At 45.6% G+C, this 24,013-nt stretch overlaps 1 protein-coding gene across 1 annotated transcript in view; it reads right to left on the reverse strand.

Moving 5' to 3' along the window:
* The window catches only part of LOC127578629 (protein mono-ADP-ribosyltransferase PARP11-like), a 78,288-nt gene extending 64,229 nt beyond the window's left edge, over window positions 1-14,059 (reverse strand). The window contains 2 exon segments of the mRNA XM_052030811.1: window positions 831-961; window positions 13,913-14,059. Coding sequence (XP_051886771.1) covers window positions 831-950 — 120 coding nt within the window. The 5' untranslated portion in view covers window positions 951-961; window positions 13,913-14,059.
* Window positions 14,060-24,013: the final 9,954 nt, after the last annotated feature.

Below are 24,013 nucleotides of genomic sequence, written 5' to 3' on the forward strand. Positions count from 1 at the left end.
CTTCCACTCACCTGAAACAGATGTCCTCTGGTATTGGCCATTACCAACCTGGGAAAAAAGTGCTGGCTGTCCACTCTTCTATGCCTCTCATAACCATATACACTTCTATCAAGTTGCCTCTCATCCTCCTACACTCCAAAGTGAAAAGCCCTAGCTCGCTCAACCTTTCCTCATAAGACATGTTCTCTAATTCAGGAAGTGTCTTGGTAAATCTCCTCTGCATCTCCTCTAAAGCTTCCACATCCTTCCTATAATGAGGCAACCAGAACTGAACATAATATTGTAAATTTTCTAAGGAAAAGTTTTTTTATGCCAGTCAATTTTAAGATACATTATTTGCAAAATTGTTATTTTTCTTCAAAATGAAAAACTTAAAAATAAAAATACACTTATTAATGGAAGAATTTTATTAAATATAAAGATTACATACTAGTTATAGGATTTGTATTTTCTAATTAATTAATAATTTGATATTAGTAACTGACTGTTTCTGAAGTGATCTCCTAGTCTGGAAAACCAGAACACTGAAATTGCACATTTTAGGCAAGAACAAAGTACGAAAGAGGAATTTCCCATTAGAAGTGTGGTTTAGGCAGAAAACTTTCATTTTTGAAAAGATCATACTTAATATCCTGTTGACTACAAATATTGTCGAACTGTATGCTAAATATAAAGAAAAAGAAATTTGATTTTTGTGCATGTAATCTATTCTTGCACGAACAGACTACGTGCACAAAAATCAAATCTGGAAGATATTTTGGATCCTCCAATTTTCAATCATACGTGTTGGCTCACATCATTTAAACACTGCACCAGTTATAAAGGACTACCTCATAGATGTGCCATTTTCCACATTCACCCAAGTAGTACCAGTTCCACTGTGTATCAGATGTATCCATTTCCTCCACGGTATCTTCCTCCATTACTGAAGCAAATTCCTCGCCAGCCATTATTTAAATTACTGCAAGTCAAAATTACAACAGTTTGAGTTAATAAAATAGCAAAACCCATCAAGGTATTGTACTTCTCCAGTAAATCTCTCAAAGCCCTGCTCCAAGGCTGACATTTTCAGTTGTTTTACTATGTCCACAATTCTTTTTTTTGTGTTTCCTTGTAGACAGATTTTATTAATTAACTGCACTGATTTGTATTATTTAATTGCCTGTGTGCACCCAGCAGTTACCATGGCGTGTCCATAACTACACTTACCTGCTGATTCTATCACCTTTGTTTTTGTTTTAAATTCTCTAAGCGTCCCACTTTTTCTTCTGGTGAGGATTCATTTTCAAGTAGTCAAGCAGTTTATTGTTGTCATCAGCAGACATAGGCAGGGTATAAATGCCATGAAAATTAGGTTTTTGCAGCAGCAGCACAGTACATTACAAGACGAGGACAAACAAAAGTTAACATAAACTTAATTAACATAAATTATACATAACTATACATGTGTAAAATAAACATAATGACACTAGTGCGAGATTGAGAGAGAAAAACTGCAGTCTGAGGTAGTATTAAGATTTTTCAGGTCTGTTCAAGAACCTGATGGCAGTGGGGAAGAAGCTGTTGAACCTTGAGATGTGGGTCTTCAGAATCCTGTACCCCCTGCATCATAGCAGCATCGAGAAGAGGGAATAGACCAGATGGTGGGGGTCCCTAATTATGGATGTTGCCTTTAATTTCCTTTAATGAGACATTTCCTTTTAATGTTGATATTTCCTCAAATACTGAGTGTCTATGAAGTTTAAAATTCCTGCATCTGTCATTTTTTTCTGTGGTCCAGTTTGATGATTGTGTGAAAGGTTTTTTATCTGTTGCTGAGTCATTGAAGTAATCTGTCATTTTTGCGGTAATATATAATAAAATTTAACAGTATTTGTATATTATGGGTGTTTTGGGAAGATCACAGAACCAAGAAAAAGGGGGGCAAATTAGGGAAGATACAGGGACACAGGTCCTGGAAGACATAGAGACACATTCAGGAAAGCTGGTGCACAGGGCCAGGAAGACAAATGGAACAAAGGCTGACACAAGGGACTGCAGATGCTGGAATCTGGAGCAACAAACAAACAATCTGCTGGAGAAACTCAGCGGGTCGAGCAGCATCTGTGGGAGGAAAGGAATTGTCGACGTTTCAGGTTGAAACCCTGCATCAGGACTGAAAGTGGAGAGGGGAGGTGGCCAGTATACAGAGGAGATGGGGAGTGGTGAGACATTAGTTTGAGGTGAGTGGTGGACTGAGGGGTGTAAGATGAAAGGCATGTTGTGCCAGGTAGAAGAGACGAGTGGAGTTGAGAGATGGTGGCAGATGAATGATCGATGGAGGCAGATAGAGCTAAAAAAATGAGAGGCAATGGAGCGAGGTGGGGGAGGGAGGTTGGAGACAGCTGCTGGAGGGAGATAAGCACAGTTACTGGGAAACATTAGGAGAGAGGTGAGTGGCAGATGGAACCAGAACCAGTTACAGCAGAGTGGGTGGAAGCTTGTGGGTGAACTGTGTGTGTAGAAAGTGAGCGGAACCAGGAAGGGGAGTAGAGTGAAGGTAGGTGACAGGATCTGGTGGGGTAGAAAGGGGATAAAGAGTTCTGGAGGAGGATCAGAAGGTGTGGGGGGTGGAAGAGAAGGGGGTAGGGGACAAAAATAGGGGACAGAAGGGAGGGTTACCAAAAATTGGACAAGTCAGTGTTCATGGCCATTGGGTTGTAGAATTCCCCTTCCCATTCCCGCACTGGCCTGTCCATCCTCGGTCTTCTCCATTGCCAGGGTGAGGCCCAAAGTTAAACTAGAGGTTTGCTTTGGCCTTACCCTGGCAGTGGAGAAGGCAGAGGACAGACGCGTCAGTGTGGGAATGGGAAGGGAAATTGAAATGGCATGCAACTGGGAGCTTGGGGTGGCCATTGCAGACAGAGCATAGGTGGTCTACAAAATGATTGCCCAGTTTGTGCTTGGTCTTGCTGATGTCGAGAAGGCCACGTCAAGAGCACCGAATGCAGTGAACAAGGTTGGAGGAGGTTCACGTGAATCTTTGCCTCACTTGGAAGAGCTGTTTAGATCCCTGGATGGTGGTGAAGGAGGAACAAAGGCTGGGAAGATTTGAGGACAGAGAATCACTGTCATGGAAGGAAACCATTCAACTGATCAAATCCGCTTGACTCGTTGAAAAGCATTTCTGTTAGTCCCATTTCCTTATTCACAGAACATATAGCACAGGAACAAGCCCTTTGGCCCACAATGTTGTGCTGAATTGATTAAGCTAATGACACCTAATCTCTTCCATCTGCATGTGATCCACATCCCTCATTTCTCTGCAGTATTCATGTGCCTACCTAAAAGCCTCTTCAATGCCTTGTAACCGCCTCCACCACCACCCCTGGCAGCACATTACAGGATACCACCACTCTGTGTAAAAAAAACAACTTGCCCCACACATCTCCTTTGAGCTTTACCCCTCTCGCCTTCAATGCATGCCCTCTAGTATTAGACATTTCAACCCTATCAGAGAGTCATAGAGCAATCAGCCCAATTCGTCCATGCCCAGCTAGTCCCATCTGCCCACATTTGGGCCTTAGCCCTCTAAACCTCTCCTATCCATGTATTTATCTAGATAGCTTTTAGATGTTGCTAATGTGCCTTCCTCAACCACTATTTTTGGCAGCTTATTCCAAATACGCACCACCCTTTACATGTAAATGCTGACCCAATGTCCCTTTGAAATCACTTGCCTCTGATCTTAAACCTATGCCCTCTAGTTTTCAGCATCTCCTTCCTGGGAAAAAGACAACATGCTTTCACCCTATCTCTGCTGCTCATGATCTTATATACTCTATCAGGTCACCGCTCAATCTCCTAGGTTCCAGGGAATAAAGTCCGAGTCTACACAACCTCTCCTTGTAACTCAGGCCCCCAAGTCCAGGCAACATCCTGGTAAGTCTTTTCTGCACTCTTTCCAGTTTAATAACATCTTTCCTACACAATATTCCAAGTGCAGCCTCACCAATATCTTATATAATTGCAACATAACTTTACAAGGCCAATGTGCCAAACACCTTCTTCATCACCCTATCTACCTGTGACACCGCTTTCAGCGAATTATGAACTTCTAGGTCCCTCTGTTCCATAACACTCCCCAGGACCCTACCATTCACTGAATGTTCTACCCTGTTTGACCTCCCAAAATGCAATACTTCACATTCATCTGGATTGAAAACCATTTGTCAAACCACAGCCAATATACCCAGCTGATCAAGATCCCCCTGTAAAAAGATACCAGGTGTCTACTCTATTTATGCCTCTCATAGTTTTATAAACTTCTGTCGGGTCTCCCTTCATTCTCTGCTGCTCCAGAGAAAACAACCCAAGTTTGTCCAAATTCTCCTGATTTTACATGCCCTCTAATCCAGGCAGCATGCTGGTAAACCTCTTCTGCACCCTCTCCACAGCCTCTATATCCTTCCTATAATGGGGCGACCAGAACTGAATGCAATACTCCAGATGCAGCTTAACTAGAGTTTTACAAAGCTGCAACATAACTTCCCGACTCTTGAACTCAATGCCTCAACAAATAAAGGCAAGCATGCCATATGCCTTATTTACCACCCCATCAACTTGTGCAGCCACTTAGATTTGGACCACAAAATCGTTCTGTACATCAACACTGTTAAGGATCCTGCCATGAATTGTACATTTGATCTCCCAGAATGTAACAACTCACAATTACCCAGATTAAATTCCATCTGCCATTGCTCCTCCCATTCATTTCTCAGAGCACTTCAAATTCTTCTTCTTCAAATGTCCATTAAATTCCCTTATGAAGGAATGATAGATTCTGTTTCCAATGTTCTTACAGGCAGTGATTTCTAGATCCTAAATACACTCTAGGTAAAGTTGTTATTCCTAATGTTTCTCAGTAACTTGTGGTGATCTGCAGGGATCTGTTCTGGGATCCCTGCTCTTTGTGATTTTTATAAATGATTTGGATGAGGAAAAGGAAGGATGGGTTGGTAAGTTTGCAGATGACACAAAGGTTGGTAGTGTAGTAGATAGTGAAGAAGGTTATCGAAGGTTGCAACGGGATTTAGACAGGATGCAGAGCTGAGCAGAGAAGTAGCAGATGGAGTTCAATCCAGAGAAGTGTGAAGTGATACACCTTGGAAGAACGAACTTGAAGTCAGAGTACATGGTTCATGACAGGATACTTAGGAGTGTGGAGAAACAGAGAAATCTTGGGATCCAAGTACATATATCCTTCAAAGTTGTCTCACAAGTGGATAGGGCAGGGGATTGACTTCAAGAGCTGAGAGCTAATGTTGCAGCTCTATAAGACCCTGGTTAGACCACACTTGGAATATTGTGTTCAGTTCTGGTCACATTATAGGAAGGATGTGGAAGCTTTGGAGAGGGTGCAGAGGAGATTTACAAGGATTGGAGAGCATGTCTTATGAGGAGACGTTGAGCGAGTTAGGGCTTTGGAGCGACGGAGGTTGGAAAGAGACTTTATTAATTGTATAGGAGACTCTATTGTATATAAGATTATGAGAGGCACAGACAGAGTGAACAGCCAGCAATGGCCAATACTAGAGGTCACTTTAAGGTGTGTGGAGGAAAGTTCAGGGGAGATATCAGAGGTAGTTTTTTTTTGTTTTACAGAGAGTGGCGGGTGCCTGGAATGCACTGCTGGGAGTGGTGGTAGGGGCTTATACGATAGGGTCATTTACGAGGCTATTAGATAAGCACATGGACAAAAGGAAAATAGATGGTTATAGGAGGTGAGGTAGAGAGGGGGATAGATTGAATCGGGATAAAGTTCATAATAGATTGGAACAACATTGTGGGCAAAAGGGCCTGTACTGTGCTGTACTGTTCTATGTTCTAACACTCCTGAAATTTTTCACACAAAATTTTAAATCTATATATCATGGTTCTTCAACAATCTCTAAAGATACCAGCTTCTCTCTATTTATTCAATTTATACCAGTTTAAATAAGTCTCTGCTTGCAGTAAATGCCTCTATATGTGAATCCCAGAATCCCATGTACTGCAGTAATCACACCCTCGACATCTTCTGCCACTGTTGCAAATTTAAATATGCGTGAACCAGGTGCCTCTGTACCTGTACCACCCTTAAAACCATTCCATTTGGCCTATATTCTTTCTGTACTTGAACCAGTTTTTTTTAAATCCATGCTGCAGTTAACCCTTTTATTCGGTGTGCCTCAATTCTGCAGACCAGAATTTTACATAAGACCTTGTCAAATGCATTCCCTTCATCAACCTTCTCCATAACCCTTCAAGAAAGTTAGAACATCATATTACAGCTGTACAGTACTTTGGTTAAGCCATACTTGGAATGTTGCATGCAGTTATCATCACTACACCATAGAAAGTGTGCAAAAGATATTCACCAGGATGTTGCTTGGAATGAAGGGGTCTAGTTACAAGGACAGATTGGAAAGGCTAGTACATGCACCGAGGTACAGTGAAAAACTTTGTTTTGCATGCCACCCATACAGATCATTTCATCACATCAGTACATTGAAGCAGTACAAGGGGAAAACAATAACTGAATGCAGAATATAGTGTTACAGTTACAGAGAAAAGTGCAGTGCAGGTAGACAATAAGTTGCAAGACCATGCATGACAAGATAGATTGTGAGGTCAAGAGTACATTTTATCATACAAGAACATCGTCTGTTCTGTGGTCTTGTAACAGTGGGACAGAAGCTGTTCTTGATCCTGGTGGAATGTGCTTTTAGGCTTTTGTATCTTCTGCCCATGGGAGGGGGGGAGAAGAAAGAATGTTCAGGGTGGGAGGGTTCTTCAATTATGTTGGCTGCTTTACCAAGACAGTGAGAAGATGGAGAGGAGGCTGGTTTTTGTGATGTGCTGAGCTTTGTCCACAACTCTCTGCAGTTTTTTGCGGTCTCGGGCAGAGCAGTTGCCGTACCAAGTTCTGATGCATTCAGATAGAATGTTATATATGCACCATAGAAAGCAATCAGTCAGGGTCAACGAGAACATGCCGAAATTCTTTCGCCTCCTAAGTAGAAGTGCTTGTAGAAAAGCAGTTTCTCGGTCATGGCGTCTACATGGTAGGACCAGGTCAGACTATCAGTGATGTTTACTCCTTGGAGTAAACTGGGATTGTTCATACAGGAATGCAGGAGGTTGGGGGCAGGGGGCAACCTTGCAGAGGTTTATAAAATTGAGGGGCATTGATAGGGTAGATAGTCACAGTCTTTTCCCACGGTAAGGGAGACTAAAACTAGAGGGCATAAGTTTAATGTGAAAGGGGAAAGATTTAAAAGAGATCTGAGGGGCAAGTTTTTCCACACAGAGTGTCGTGGGATTATGGAACGAACTACAAGAGGAAGCTGTAGAGGCGGGTACAGTTACAATGTTCAAAAGACATGTGGACAGGTACATGGAAAGGAATAGAGGGATATGGGGCAAGTGCAGGAAAATTACTGTAGATGTGCATTTTGGTCAGCATGAACGAGTCAGCCGGAAGGGCCTGTTTCGGTGCTGTATCACTATGACTGAAATCCTAATGGATAATTTGTCAGTGATGGTACCAGTCCTACAGTTGTACGGCATGGAAACAGGTCCTTAGGCCAAACTCATCCATACTGACAAAGGTACCTATCTGAGCTAGTCCCAATTACAATATGTAATTGTATCCTAGGTCTCTCTATTCGAACCACTCCCTTATGATTCACCTTATCTATGCTCCTCATGACTTTATATAGTTTTATAAGGTCACCCCTCAGCTTCCTATGCTCCAGGGAAAAAAAGCTCTAGCCCATCCAGTCTCTCCTTATAACGCAATGCTTCCAGTGCCACTAATATCCTTATGAATCTTTTCTGCACTCTCTGCAGCCAAAGGACATAGCTAAGCAACCAGAACTGCACACAATACTCCAAGTGCAGTCTCACCAATGTCTTGTACAGCTGTAACAAGACATCTCAGTTCTTGTACTCAGCCCTTCTTAAATAAAGGCACTACATCAGCCACCCTCCAGTCTTTTGTTACTTCACCATGGCTAACAATAATACAAATATCTCTGCAGGGGCCCAGCAATTTCTTCCCTGCCTTCCCACAATGTCCTAGGACACACTTGGTTAGTCCTGCGTATTTATTCACCTTTATGCACTTTAAGACTGCCAGCACCTCCACTTGTGTAATGTGGTTACGTTTCAAGACATCACTATTTTCTTTCCTGAATTCACAAGTTTCCATGACCTTGTCCACTGTAAGTACACACAAGAAGTATTCATTTAAGACCTTGCCCATCTCCTGCACTCCACACAGACGACCACATTGATCCTTAAATAGATAGCCTAGGACTGTTTTCCCTAGAGTGAAGCAGGCTGAGTGGTGACTTTATAGACATTTATAAAATCACAAGGGCCATAGATTAGCTGTATGGGGTCACAGTCTTCATCCAGGGTAGGGGAGCCTAAAACGAGGGCATAGGTTTAATGTGAGAGGGGAAAGATTTAAAGGGGACCTGAGGGAGAACTTTTTCACACAGAGGGTGGTGGGTATTATGGAACAAATTGCCAGAGGAAGTGGAAGAGTCGTGTACAATTACAATGTTTAAAGGACGTTTAGTCAGGTATGTGATAGGAAAGGTTTAGAGGGTTATGGGCCAACCAAAGGCAAATGGGACTAGCTCAAGTAGGCAACTTGGTTGGCATATCGAAGTTGGTCTGAAGGGCCTGTTTCTGTGATATATAACTCTATAAATCTATCCAGTCTCTCATTATAACTCAAGACCTCCAGTCCCGGCAGCATATTTGTGAACCTAGTTCCGCACTATCTTGAGCTTAATCACACCCTTTCTATAGTCTGGTGACCAGTCTGCACATAATACACCATGTGTGGTCTCACCAATGTCTTGTACAGCTGTAACATGTTGTCCAAACTTTTCTACTCAATGGTCCTACTGCTGAAAGAGAGCATGCCACATGCCTTTATTGTCACCACCTTCAGGGAACTATGTGTTTAGAACATAGAACATTGCAGCACAGTAGAGGCCCTTTGGCCCATGAAGTTGTGCCGAACTTTTAACCTACTCTAAGATCAATCTAACCCTTCCCTCCCACATACCCCTCCATTTTTCTGTCATCCATGTGCCTCTCTAAGAGTCTCTTCAATGTCCCTAACATATCTGCCTCTACCAGCACCCCTGGCAGCACATTCCACGCAACCACCACTCCCTGTGTAAAAAAAACTTACCTCCGATATCCCCCCTGTACTTTCCCCCAATCACCTTAAAATGATGCCCCCTCCTGTTAGCCATTTCCACCCTGGGAAGCAGTCTCTGGCTGTCCACTTGATCTATCCCTCATCATCTTGTATCACCCTCCTTTGCTCCAAAGAGAAAAGCCCTAGCTCGCTCAATGTCTCCTCATAAGACATGCTCTCGAATCCATGTAGCATCCTGGTTAATCTCCTCTGCACCCTTTCTAAATCTTCCACATCCTTCCTATAGTGAAATGACCAGAACCAAACACAATATTCTTAGTGTGGTCAAACCAGCGTTCTACAGAGCTGCAACATTACCTCGTGACTCTTGAACTCAATCCCCTAAGTAATGAAGGCCAACACACCATCGGCCTTCTTAACAACCCGATTAACTTGCACAGCAACTTTGAGGGATCTATGCACTTGGACCCAAGACCCCTCTCTTCCTCCACACTGCTAAGAATCCTACCATTAACACTGTATTCTGCCTTGTACCCCTAGGTCTCTGTTCTACACCACTCCTCATAGCCCCGCCATTCACTGTGTATGTCCTGCCCTGGTTTAACATCCAAAAGTATACCACTTCACAGTTGTCTCAGTTAAATTCCATCTGACATTCCTTGGGCCACTTTCCCAGTTCTAGATCATTTTGTAACCTGAGACAACCTTCTTCACTATCCACCACACCACTATTTTTGGTGTCATCAAACTTACTGATCATGCCAGCTACATTCTCATCCAAATCATTAACAAATATATGACAAACAGCTGTGGAACCAGCACTGATCCCTGTGGCACACCACTGGTCACAGGCCTCCAAACTGAAAAACAACCCTCCACTACTACCCTCTGACTCCTTCCACCAAGCCAATTTTATATCCAATTGGCTAGCTCACCCTGGATGCCATGTGGTCTCACCTTCTGGACCATAAAGTTATAGAGTCATAAGAGTACTATAGCACAGAAAGAGGCCCTTCAGCCCATGCAGTCTGCCATGCAGGACCTCATCAAAAGCCTTTCCTGTGCAAAGAAGGTCAAGTCTTACAAACTTGATTGAGCCTTTTAGGAGGAGCTGACAAAAATGATCGATGAGGGCAGTGGATGTGTTTACATGGATTTTAATAAAGCATTTGACAAGGTTCCTCATGGTAGGCTGATCCAGAAGGTTAAGGCACATGGGCTACACTGATTTAGTAAACTGAATTCAAAATTGGCTTGGCCATAGGAGAAAGAAGGTAGTAGTGGAGTGGAGTTATTCTAACTGGAGGTCTGTGACCAGTGGTGTTCTGCAGGGATCAACGCTGGGGCTTCTGTTGCTTGTGATACAAATGTAGGTCGGCAATTAAGTTTACAGATGACACAAAAATTAGCGGTGTTCTGGATAGTGAGGAAGGTTTTCTAAGGATACAGTACAATGTAGATCAGTTGGAAATCTGGGCAGAGAAATGTCAGATAGAGCTTAGTCTGGACAAGTATGAGGTGTTATACTTTGGGAGGTCAAATGCAAGAGACATGTATACAGTAAATGGCAGGACCCCTAGGAGCATTGATGTACGGAGGGATCTTGGGGTTCAAGTTCAGAGCTTGCTGAAAGTGGCAACAAAATGGATACGGTGGTAAAGGCGGCATATGGCATGTTTGCCGTCATCAGTCAGAAGCATGTCATGTAGTTAAGTTACCATCATGAAAGACAAGATCAGTAGGTGCATCAGAACTTGAAGTTGCCCTATGAGTCACAAATCACACTTACTTGGAAACATATTGATATTCCTTTTCTGTCAGTGGGTCTCAATCCTAAAATTCTCCATTAAACAGTCAGAAGTGTGATGGATAATCTTCACTTGCCCGGATCAGTGCAGCTCCAATAACTCTCAAACTTAACATCTTCCAAGATAAAGCAACTTACTTGATTGGTATCCCATTCTACTGCCCTAAACATTTATTCTCTGCACCTCTGACTCACAGTAGAATTCCCATTTGCCATTTAAACCATTCATTGCTAGTATCACTGGCACAGGATGGCTGCAATACCTACAAAATGCACCACAGTTAACCAACAAGGGAACTCCAACAGCAGCCCTCAAAACTGTAATCTGTACAAGAGTAAGTGCATAGAAACAAGGGTAAGTGCATAGAAACACTACCGCCTATGGGTTACCTATCATCACATACCATCCTGACTTGGAAATATGTTGCTGTTCCTTCATTGTTACTGGGTCTAAATCCAAGAACTCCTGACCCAATAACAACTTGGGAGCACCTTCGCCAGAAGAACTGCAGCAGTTCAAAAAAAGATAGAGCACTGGCAATGCCCAAAGTAGTAAAATCAGCCTGAATGAATGGAATTCATTGTAGGCTACTTACAGAAGTAAGAGTTGTAAGTGAGGAAGGTCTGGCTGCAATCTTCCAATCTTCCTTAATCATTGGGGTGAAGCCAATGGAGACGAAGATTTCAAAAACTGCATCTGTTAAAATAAAAGAACTAGCAAAAAAAAAACTGGCAACCACAGGTCAGTTAGCCTAGTATCATTAGTAGGAAACCTATTCAAGATTTTGATTTCAACAAAATTGACTCTCACTAAGGTAAATTTGGGCTAATAAATGACAATCATCAAGAATTTAAAGACAAGTGTGTCTTACAAACTTGGCTGCAATTTTTCCCAAAAGCACTGGCTAGAACTCAGTGAGCATAAGAGTCCAAATCAGGGACACTGTATTTTTATGAATGATATCAAAGTCTGGACAGGTTTAGAATGATACCGAGGTTGGTGTAACTTCAATAGTGTGGAGATACTTGAAAAGTAGGACAATGTGATATGTAGAACATAGAACAGTACAGCACAGGAACAGGCCCTTTGGCCCACAATGTTGTGCCAAACTAATTAAGCTAAGGACACCTAATCCCTTCTGCCTGCACATGATCTTTTTCCCTCTATTTTCTGCATAATTATGTGCTTATCTAAGAGCTCTTAAACCCCTATATTGTATCTGCCTCTATCAGTATCCCTGGTAGCACAATCCACCACTCTGTGCAAAAAAAACCTGCCCCACATATCTCCTTTGAACTTTCCCCCTCTCACCTTAAATGCATGCTCTCTTGTATTAGACATTTTGACGCATGGAAACCTCTACAGATGGACAGTGGAAAGCATTCTGACTGATTGCATCAGGGTCTGGTATGGAAATCCAAATCCACAGGAACATGAGAGCTGGCAGAGAGTGGTGGACTCAGCCAGTTCTATCATGGGTACAGCTCTCCCCACCATCGAGGACATCTACAAGAGGAGATGTCTCAGGAAGGTGACATCCATCATCAGGGACCTCCACATCCAGGCCATGCCCTCTTCTCGATGTTGCCATCAGGCAGGAGGTACAGGAACCTGAAGACCCACACCTCAAGGTTCAACACCAGCTTCTTCCCCAGTGCCATCAAGTTCTTGAACCAATCTGAAAAACCTTAACACTACCTGAGACTATTTTTTTTCTCTCTCTTAATGTTGCACTAGTGCGGTTATGTTTATTTTGTTGTTTATTTTCTGCATGTGTAAGTTGTGTATAATTTACGTTAATTTAAGTTTGTTAACTTATGCTTGTTCTTGTTTTGTAACGTACTCTGCTGTACTGGCCATGCAGAAAGCTAGTTTTCATGGTAGTTATACTCTGTGCCTATGACAACAATAAACTTGAACATAGAACAGTACAGCACAGTAACAGGCCCTTTGGCCCACGATGGGAGTGCTAAACGCAATAGCAAGTTCAACTAAATCTCTTCTGCCTGCACATAATCCATATCCCTCCATGCCATGCATATTCATGTGCTTATCTAACAGCCTCTTAAATGCCACTATTGTTTCTATTTCCACCACTACCCTGGCAGCCCATTCCAGTCACCTACCAGTCTCTGTGTAAAAAACACCCCACACATCTCTTTTAAACTTTCCTCCTCTCACCTTAAATGCATATCCTCTAGTATTTGACATCACACTGGGAAAAAGGTCTTGTCTGTCTACCCTATCTATGCCTTTCATAATTTTATAAACTTCTGTCAGGTCTCCCCTCAGCCTCCACCACTCCAGAGAAACCAACCCAAGATTGCCCAACCTCTCCTTATAGCTCATATCCTCTAATCCAGGCAGCATCCTGGTGAATCTTTTCTGTATCCTTTCCAAAGCCTCCACATTTTTCCTGTAATGAGGCAAACAGAATTATTAATAGATGCAGTCTAATCAAAGTTTTATATAGCTGCAATGCGACTTCCTGACTCTCATACTCTTTACCACCCTATCTACTTGTGCAGCCACTGTCAGTGAACTATGGACTTGGTCCCCGAGATCCCTGTGTACGTCAATGATAGCAGGACCCGTAAGAGCAATTATATACTTCCCCATTACATTTTACCTCCCAAAGTGCAACACGTCACACTTGCTTGGATTAAACTCCATCTGCCATTTCTCTGCCCATATCTGTAACTTCTGTATCCTGCTGAATCGTTTGACAGCCCCACGAATCTTTGCCTTATCACCAACTCACGAACCCATCGACCTACAGAGGTGAATTTTCTCCCAGCCTCTCACCTATGGAAGGAGGTTTCCCCTTAAGCCTTGAGATTCCGACATCTCCACAGCCACCCACTCCCTGTCCTTGGGCCGAGGGTTCAGCTCCCCCTACCTGTGCCGCTCACAGTGCACGGACCGCTCTCCGTATCATGATGGGGGCCTCGTCAGCCTCCTCCTCCGGGAGCAGCGCGACAGGGCCCGGATCCGCCTCCGGTGATGGGCAACACCTCGTCTTTCAACCACAGCCCCTCGCTCGAAGCAGTAACGGATTCCAATCGGCGGCGAGGGCGGAACCAGGAAGTCGGGGCCAAAGCTCACCTCCCAGGCCGAGGCCGCGGTGGCGGTCGCTCCGCGGTGCAAACCGGTTGCCGGGCGACACTCGAACCCGAGTGACGCTCAGGCCCGGTTGCCAGGCGACGGTCCGGTTGTCGGCTTTCTTGGAAGACCACTCACTGTGGCCGCCCAGCCATCACTCAGCAGCGCGTCACAAGTGAAGCACATCCGGCCATCACTGGTTCCGCCCCCCACCTACAGGACCCGCCCCTACAGACGCGCCTCACGCACAGGTCCCGCTCCCACCCGCAGGTCCCGCCCCTACCCACAGGTCCCGCCCCACCCAGAGACCCCGCCCCTACAGGCGCGCCTCACCCACAGGTTACGCCTCACCCACAGATCACACCCCACCCACATACCCCGCCCCTACGGGTGCTCCTCGCCCACAGGTCCCACCCTAACCTACAAATTCTGCCCCCTCCCAGAGACCCCCACAGACCCCCCCCACCACCCAAAGACCCCGCCCCTACAGGCACGCCTCACCCACAGGTCACGCCCCACCCACAGACCCTGCCCCTACAGGCACGCCTCATCCACAGGTCCCGCCCCACCCACAGACCCCGCCCCTACAGGCACGTCTCACCCACAGGTCACGCCCCAACCTACAGGTCCCGCCCTGACTCACAGACTCCACCCCCACAGGCCCCACCCCACACTCGCTGGTGGCGAGGGAAAATCACTTGGTAACCCAGCTGAGTGGCTTTGGCTCCGTTTGAAGGGAGCCAGATAACTGCACCCCGTTCACTGGTTATTCTAGGGAGTCTTCGTTTGACTGGTACCTGGCGTTTTGTTCCTTGCTGATGATACTACCTTGGATTGAGCAGGAAGGAGAATGTAAAGGAGAATGTAGTAGCTGGTAAGTAGGTAAAGGTAAGGTTTACCTGTTGTCTATTATAGAATTGTAGGTGGGATTAACTAGGGGAAAAGAAAAACAAGGTAGTCAGATGGAGGACATGGTCATATGCTGCAGCTGTTTGATGTGGGAACTCGTGGACCTTGCTGCGGTCCACGATGGCCACATCTGCAGTAAGTGCTTGAGGCTCGACGAACTTCGGCTCAGAGTTGATGAGCTGGAGTCACAGCTACAAACACTGTGCAGCATAAGGGAGGGAGAGAGTTATGTAGACACAGTCCATCAGGAGGCAGTAACCCCCCTTAGAGCAGGTACATCTGAGGTTCAGGATGCAGATAGAATGGTGACGGTCAGGGGAGGGAAGAGGAAGAAGAAGTCAGGCAGGCAGACAGAGCAGGGAACCCTGGAGGCTGTTCCCCTCAGAAACAGGTTTTCTGCCTTGGAGGCTGTTGAGGGGGATGACCTGCAGGGGCCTAGCTGCAGTAACCAGGTCTCTGGCACTGGGACTGGTACTGCTGCTCAGAAAGGAAGAGTGGGAAAGAGACATGCGGTAGTGATAGGGGACTCGATAGTCAGGGAAACAGATAGGAGGTGCTGTGGCAGTGAGCATGAATCCTGGATGGTATGTTGCCTCCCAAGTGCCAGGGTCTGGGATGTTACTGATCGGGTCCACAGGATTCTTGAGCGGGAGGGAGAGCAGCCAGAAGTTGTGGTCCATGTTGGCACCAATGACATAGGTAGGAAGGGGGATGAGGTCCTGAAGAGCGAGTTCAGGGAGCTAGGCAGAAGACTGAGGAACAGGACCTCAAGGGTAGCAATCTCGGGATTGCTGCCGGTGCCACGCGATAGCGAAGGCAGGAATAGGAGGAGGTGGCAGACAAATGCGTGGCTGAGAAGTTGGTGTAGGAGGGAGGGTTTTAGATTTCTGGATCATTGGGATCTCTTCTCGGGAAGGTGGAACCTGTACAGAGAGGACGGGTTACACCTGAACCAGAAGGGGGCCAATATCCTTGCGGCTAGGTTTGCTAGGGTGGTTCGGGAGGGTTTAAACTAGTTTGTGAGGGGTAAGGGAACCGGAGGAGTAGGTCAGAGGAAGAAGGGGATGGGGAAAAGTTAGATCAAACAGGTAGAGAGGCTTTGGGGAAGGAGAAGCAGAATACAGGCTATAAAAGTAGTAAGGTAGATGGACTGAAGTGTGTTTACTTAAATGCAAGAAGCATCAGGAATAAGGGAGATGAACTGAGGGCTTGGATAAGTATGGGGGACTATGATATTGTGGCTATTACTGAGACGTGGCTGACGTCAGGGCAGGAGTGGATATTGAATATTCCTGGTTTTAGGTGTTTTAAGAGGGATAGGGAAGGGGGGAGAAGAGGAGGAGGGGTGGCGACACTGGTCAGGGACACTGTTATGGCTGTGGAAAGGATGGATGTTGTAGAAGGATCATCTCTAGAGTCTGTATGGGTGGAAGTAAGGAACAAGAAAGGAGCAGTTACTCTACTAGGAGTATTCTATAGGCCCCCCGGTAGCAGTAGAGATATAGAGGAGCAGATTGGCAGGCAGTGTTTGGAGAGAAGCAAAAATAACAGGGTTGTTATAATGGGAGACTTCAACTTCCCAAATATAGACTGGAACCTGCTTAGTGCCAAAGGTTTAGATGGGACGGAATTTGTTAAATGTGTCCAGGAGGGATTCCTGACACAGTATGTCGACAAGCCGACTAGAGGGAATGCCATGCTAGATCCTAGTTTTAGGAAATGAACCGAGACAGGTGAAGGATCTATTGGTTGGGTGAGTATTTGGGGGACAGTGACCATTGCTCCATAACCTTTGAAATTGTCATGGGCAGGGACAGGTGCAGAGAGGACAAGAAGATATTTAATTGGGGAAGGACGAACTATGAGGCTATAAGGAGAGAACTTGAGAGTGTAAAGTGGGATGTCCTTTTTGAAGGGAAATGTACCATGGAGATGTGGTCGATGTTCAGGGATCTTATGCAGGATGTTAGGGATAAATATGTCCCGGTGAGGCAGAGAAGGAATGGCAGGGTGAAGGAGCCGTGGGTGACGAGAGAGGTTGAACGACTAGTTAGGGAGAAGAAGGTAGCATACATAAGGTATAAGCAGCAAAGTTCAGACAGGGCCCGTGAGGAATATAGAGTAGCGAGGAAGGAACTTAAGAAAGGGCTGAGGAGAGCTAGAAGGGGACATGAAAAGGTATTGGCTAGTAAGTTTAACGAAAATCCCAAGGCCTTTTTCACCTACGTGAAGGGTAGGAGGATGGCTAGGGTAAAGGTAGGTCCGATTAAAGACAAAGGTGGGAGAATGTGCCTGGAGGCGGCGAAAGTGGGAGAAGTTCTCAATGAATACTTCTCTTCGGTATTCACCAAGGAGAGGGGTCTTGATGACGCGGAAGGGAGTGCTGATAAGGGTAATGTTCTCGAGGTTGTAGATAGCAAGAGAGAGGATGTGTTGAAGTTGTTAAATAATATCAAGACGGATAAATCTCCGGAGCCTGATGGGATTTTCCCCAGGCTGCTTCGAGAGGCGAGGGAGGAGATTGCTGAACCACTGGTAAGGATCTTTGAGTCCTCGTTGTCCACGGGGATGGTGCCGGAGGATTGGAGGGTGGCGAATGTTGTCCCCTTGTTCAAAAAAGGTAGTAGGGATAGTCCAGGGAATTACAGACCAGTGAGCCTTACGTCTGTGGTGGGTAACCTGTTAGAAAGGATTCTAAAGGATAGGATCTATGAACACCTGGAGAATAATGGACTGATTAGGGACAGCCAGCATGGATTTGTGAAGGGAAGATCTTGCCTCACAAGCCTGATAGAGTTCTTTGAGGAGGTGACGAGGAAGATTGATGAGGGTAGTGTGGTGGCTGTGGTCTATATGGATTTTAGTAAGGCATTTGATAAGGTACCTCATGGTAGGCTTCTTCAGAAGGTTAGAAGCCAAGGGATCCAAGGAAGCTTGGCTGTGTGGATTAGGAATTGGCTTGCCTGTAGAAAGCAGAGGGTTGTGGTGGAAGGAGTGCCCTCGGATTGGAGGGCAGTGACTAGTGGTGTCCCCCAGGGATCGGTTCTGGGACCGCTACTTTTTGTGATATTTATAGATGACTTAGATGAGGGGGTGGAAGGCTGGGTTAGTAAGTTTGCGGACGACACTAAGATCGGCGGTGTTGTGGATAGTGTGGCGGGCTGTCGGAACTTACAGAGGGATATTGATAGGATGCAGAGCTGGGCTGACAAGTAGCAGATGGAGTTCAATCCGGAGAAGTGTGAGGTGGTACACTTTGGAAGGATAAACTCCAGGGCAGAGTACAGGGTAAATGGCAAGGTACTTGGCAGTGTAGAGGAGCAGAGGGATCTGGGGGTTCATATTCACAGTTCACTGAAAGTTGCCTCACAGGTGGATAGAGCAGTTAAGAAGGCCTATGGGATGTTAGCTTTCATAAGTCGTGGGATTGAGTTTAAGAGCCGCGAAGTGATGATGCAGCTTTACAAAACTCTAGTTAGACCACACTTAGAGTACTGTGTTCAGTTTTGGTCACCGTATTATAGGAAGGATGTGGAGGCATTGGAGAGGGTGCAGAGGAGATTTACCAGGATGCTGCCTGGATTAGAGCGTATGGAATATGAGGAGAGGCTTAAGGTGCTAGGGCTTTATTCCCTGGAAAGGAGGAGGATGAGAGGAGACATGATAGAGGTATATAAAATATTGAGAGGAATAGATAAGAGTAGACAGCCAGTGCCTCCTTCCCAGGGCACCAATGCTCAAGACGAGAGGGCATGGCTTTAAGGTTATGGGTGGGAGGTTCAGGGGAGATGTCAGGGGGAGGTTTTTCACCCAGAGAGTGGTTGGTGCATGGAATGCACTAAGTGGGGTGGTGGTGGAGGCAGATACATTGGACAGGTTCAAGACTTTGTTGGATAGGCACATGGAGGAATGTGAGATAGGGGGATATGCAGGAGGAAAGGTTTAGATAGTGTGAGGGTGGTTTGATGGACGGCACAACGTGGTGGGCCGAAAGGCCTGTTTTGTGCTGTATGGTTCTATGGTAAACAGGCTTCAAAGCCACAGGGGAAAGCTGAGAGGGCAAGAAGATGGCAGATGGAATACAATGTGGAAAACTGTGCAGTGATCCATGTTGGTGCACCTAAAGGGAAAACACTATTTATTAAAAGGTGAAAGATTGGCTAGTGCAAAAAACAAACTGTTGGAGGAACTCAGTGGGTCAGGCTGCATCTATGGAGGGACGAGATCCTGCAACAGGACTGTGAGTGCAAAGCTTGGCTAGTGTTGTGGTTAAAAGGGACCAAGGTGAGCTTGTACACCAAAGCAGGCACAGCAAGCAGTGCCAGGGTCCGGGATGTCACTGATCGGGTCCACAGGATTCTTGAGCAAGAAGGAGAACAGCCAGAAGTCATGGTTCATGTTGGTACCAATGACATAGGTAGGAAGAGGGATGAGGTCCTGAAAAGTGAGTTTAGGGAGCTAGGCAGAAGGCTGAAGAACAGGACCTCAAGGATAGCAATCTTGGGATTGCTGCCAGTGCCACGTGATAGTGAAGGTAGGAATAGGAGGATATGGCAAATAAATGCGTGGCTGAGAAGTTGGTGCAGGAGGGAAGGTTTTAGATTTTTGGATCATTGGGATCTCTTCTGGGGAAGGTGGGACCTGTACAGAGAGGATGGGTTACACCCAAACCTGAGGGGGGCCAATATCCTTGCAGCCAGGTTTGCTGGGGTGGTTTGGGAGAGTTTAAACTAGTTTGCGAGGGGGATGGGAACTGGAGGAGTAGGTCAGAGGAAGAAGGGAATGGGGAAAAGTCAGATCTAACAGGTAGAGAGGCTTTGAGGAAGGAGAAGCAGAATACAGGCTATAAAAGTAGTAAGCTGGATGGGCTAAAGTGCATTTACTTAAATGCAAGAAGCATCAGGAATAAGGAAGATGAACTGAGAGCTTGGATAAGTACATGGGACCGTGATATTGTGGCTACTACAGCGACATGGCTGACACCAGGGCAGGAATGGATATTGAATGTTCCTGGTTTTCAGTGTTTTAAAAGGGATAGGGAGGGGGGGAGAAGAGGAGGAGGGGTGGCGATACTGGTCAGGGACACTATTACAGCTGCAGAAAGGGTGCATAATGTAGAAGGATCCTCTCTAGAGTCAATATAGGTGGAAGTTAGGAACAAGAAAGGAGCAGTTACTCTGCTGGGAGTATTATATAGGCCCCCCGGTAGCAGTAAGGATACCGAGGAGCAGATTAGGAGGCAGATTTTGGAAAGATGCAAAAATAACAAGGTTATTATCGTGGGAGACTTCAACTTCCCAAATATTGATTGGCACCTGCTTAGTGCCAAAGGTCTAGACGGGGCGGAGTTTGTTAAGTGTGTCCAGGACGGATTCCTGTCACAGTATGTTGACAGGCCGACTAAAGGGAATGCCATATTAGATCTAGTTTTAGGTAATGAACCGAGTCAGGTGACAGAGCTATCAGTAGGTAAGCATTTGGGGGACAGCGACCACTGCTCCATAACCTTTAGCATTGTCGTGGACAGGGAGAGGAGCAAAGAGGACGGGAAGATATTTAAGTGGGGAAAGGCAAATTATGAGGCTATAAGGTGAGAACTTGAGAGTGTAAATTGGGATGACATTTTTGAAGGGAAATATACTGTGGAGATGTGGTCGATGTTCAGGGATCTCTTGCAGGATGTTAGGGATAAATTGTTCCCGGTGAGGCAGAGAAGGAATGGCAGGGTGAAGGAAACATGGGTGACAAGAGAGGTGGAACAACTAGTCATGAAGAAGAAGGCAGCATACATAAGGTGTAAGCAACTAGGATCAGACAGGGCTCGTGAGGAATATAGAGTAGCAAAGAAGGAACTTAAAAAGGGGCTGAGGAGAGCGAGAAGGGGACATGAAAAGGCTTTGGCGAGTAGGGTTAAGAAGAATCCCAAGGCTTTTTTCTCATACGTGAAGAGCAGAAGGATGGCTAGAGTAAAGTTAGGTCCGATTAAAGACAAAGGTGGGAAGATATGCCTGGAAGCTGTGGAGGTGGGTGAGGTTCTCAATGAATACTTCTCTTCAGTATTCACCAAGGAGAGGGGTCTTGATGACGCTGGTAAGGGTAATGTTCTCGAGTATGTAGATATCAAGAGAGAGGATGTGTTGGAGCTGTTAGAAAATATTAAGACAGATAAGTCCCCAGGGCCTGACGGAATATTCCCCAGGCTGCTTCGTGAGGCGAGGGAGGAGATTGCTAAACCATTGATGAGGATCTTTGAGTCCTCATTGTCCACTGGGATGGAACCGGAGGATTGGAGGGTGGCGAATGTTGTCCCCTTATTCAAAAAAGGTAGTAGGGATAGTCCAGGGAATTTCAGACCAGTGAGCCTTACGTCTGTGGTGGGTAAGCTGTTGGAAAGGATTCTAAGAGATTGGATCTGTGAGCATTTAGAGAATCATGGACTGATTAGGGACAGTCAGCATGGCTTTGTGAAGGGAAGATCTTGCCTCACAAGCCTGATAGTGTTCTTTGAGGAGGTGACCAGGAAGATTGATGAGGGTAGTGCAGTGGATGTGGTCTGCATGGATTTTAGTAAGGCATTTGACAAGGTTCCGCATGGTTGGCTTCTTCAGAAGGTCAGAGGCCAAAGGATCCAGGGAGGTTTGGCCGTGTGGATTCAGAATTGGCTTGCCTGTAGAAAGCAGAGGGTTGTGGTGGAGGGAGTGCATTTGGATTGGAGGGCTGTGACTAGTGGTGTCCCACAAGGATTGGTTCTGGGACCTCTACTTTTTGTGATATTTATTAACGACTTAGATGAGGGGGTGGAAGGGTGGATTAGCAAGTTTGCAGATGACACAAAGATTGGTGGTGTTGTGGATAGTGTGGAGGGCTGTCGAAGCTTGCAGAGGGATATCAATAGGATGCAGAGCTGGGCTGACAAGTGGCAGATGGTTCAATCCAGACAAGTGTGAGGTGGTACACTTTGGAAGGACAAACTCCAAGGCAGAATACAATGTAAATGGCAGGATTTTGAGCAGTGTGGAGGAGCAGAGGGATCTGGGGGTTCATATCCACAGATCACTGAAAGTTGCCTCGCAGTTGGATAGGGTAGTTAAGAAAGCTTATGGGATGTTAGCTTTCATAAGTCGTGGGATCAAATTTAAGAGCCGCAAAGTAACGATGCAGTTTTACAAAACTCTGGTTGGACCACACTTAGAGTACTGTGTCCAGTTCTGGTCGCCTCATTATAGGAAGGATGTGGAAGCGTTGGAAAGGGTGCAGAGGAGATTTACCAGGATGCTGCCTGGTTTAGAGAGTATGCATTATGAGGAGAGACTAAGGGAGCTAGGGATTTACTCATTGGAGAGAAGGAGGATGAGGGGAGACGTGATAGAGGTATACAAAATATTAAGAGGAATAGATAGAGTGGACAGCCAGCGCCTCTTTCCCAGGGCACCAATGCTCAATACAAGAAGGCATAACTTTAAGGTAATGGGTGGGAAGTTCAAGGGAGATGTCAGAGGGAGGTTTTTCACCCAGAGAGTGGTTGGTGCATGGAATGCGCTGCCTGGGGTGGTGGTGGAGGCTTTTACGTTGGTCAAATTCAAGAGATTGTTAGATAAGCGTATGGAGGCATTTAAGATAGAGGGATATGTGGGAGAAAGGGGTTAGATAGTCTTAGGTGTGGTTTGAAGGGCGGCACAACATGGTGGGCTGAAGGGCCTGCATTGTTCTGTTTTGTTCTATGGTTCTATCTATGGAGGGTAAATGGTAACTTTATTATGAGAGAGTTTGATTGTAGAAGGAAGGAAGCGTATCGCAGCCCACCCCACCTCTGTTAATTGGTTCCATGCTCCACCTTCCTTTCCAGTGGTGTTCCACAGAGAACAGTGCTGGGCCCTCTTGTTGTGATTTATAGAAATGGATGAAAATGGAGATTGGTGGGTTAGTAAGTTTGCAGATGGCATAAAGATTGGTGGAGTTGTGGACAGTGTAGAGGGTTGTCAAAGGATATAGTAGAGTATAGATCAATTACGGATTTGGGTGGAGAAATGGCAGATGGAGTTTAATCTGAGCAAGTATGAGGAGTTACACTTTTGGTGATCTAATGTAAGGGGAAAGTATACAGTTAATAGCAGGACCCTTAACAGCATTAATGTGCAGAGGGAACTTGGGGCCCAAGTCCATAGCTCCCTGAAAGCGGCCACACAAGTAGAAAGGGTGGTAAGGAAGGCATATGGCATGATTGCCTTTATTGGATGGGACATTGAGTATAGGAAGTCATGTTGCAGCTGTATAAAAGCTTCAGTTAGGCTGCACTTGGAGTATTGTGTGTAATTCTGGTCGCCCCATTATAGGAAGGATATGGAGGCTTTGGAAAAGGTGCAGAAGAGGTTTACCAGAATGCTGCCTGGATTAGAAGGTATGAGCTACAAGGAGAGGTTGGACAAACTTGGGGTGTTTTCTTTGGAGCATCGGAAGCTGAGAGGAGACCTGATGGAAGTTTATAAGTTATGAGAGGCACATGCATTTAAGGCAAGAGGGGGAAAGTTTAAAGAAGATGTGTGAGGCAAGTTCATTTTAAAAAAATACAGAGAGTGATAGGTGCTTGAAACAGGCTGCTGGGGGGGGGGGGGAGTGGTGGAAGCAGATATGATAGCGGCATTTAAGAGGCTGGAGAATAGACACATGAATATGCAGGGAATGGAAGGATGTGTTAATTCGGCATTATGTTTGGTGCAGACATCATGGGCCAAAGGGCCTTTTCCTGTGCTCTACTGTTCTATGTTTTATATTCTATCACCCCTCCTCACCTGGATCCACCTAATACTTGCCAGCTCTTGCTCCCCACCCAGGTCATTCTCTCTTCTCTTCTCTCCCATCAGGCAGAGGACACAGGAGCCTGACAGCACATACCACCAAGCTCAAGGACAGCTTCTATCCCACAGTGATAAGGCTATTGAACGGTTGCCTTATACAAAGAGATGGACTCTTGACCTCACAATCTACCTTG

Source organism: Pristis pectinata, chromosome 15 (genome assembly GCF_009764475.1).
Source record: "Pristis pectinata isolate sPriPec2 chromosome 15, sPriPec2.1.pri, whole genome shotgun sequence".
Classification (NCBI taxonomy): Eukaryota; Metazoa; Chordata; class Chondrichthyes; order Rhinopristiformes; family Pristidae; genus Pristis; species Pristis pectinata.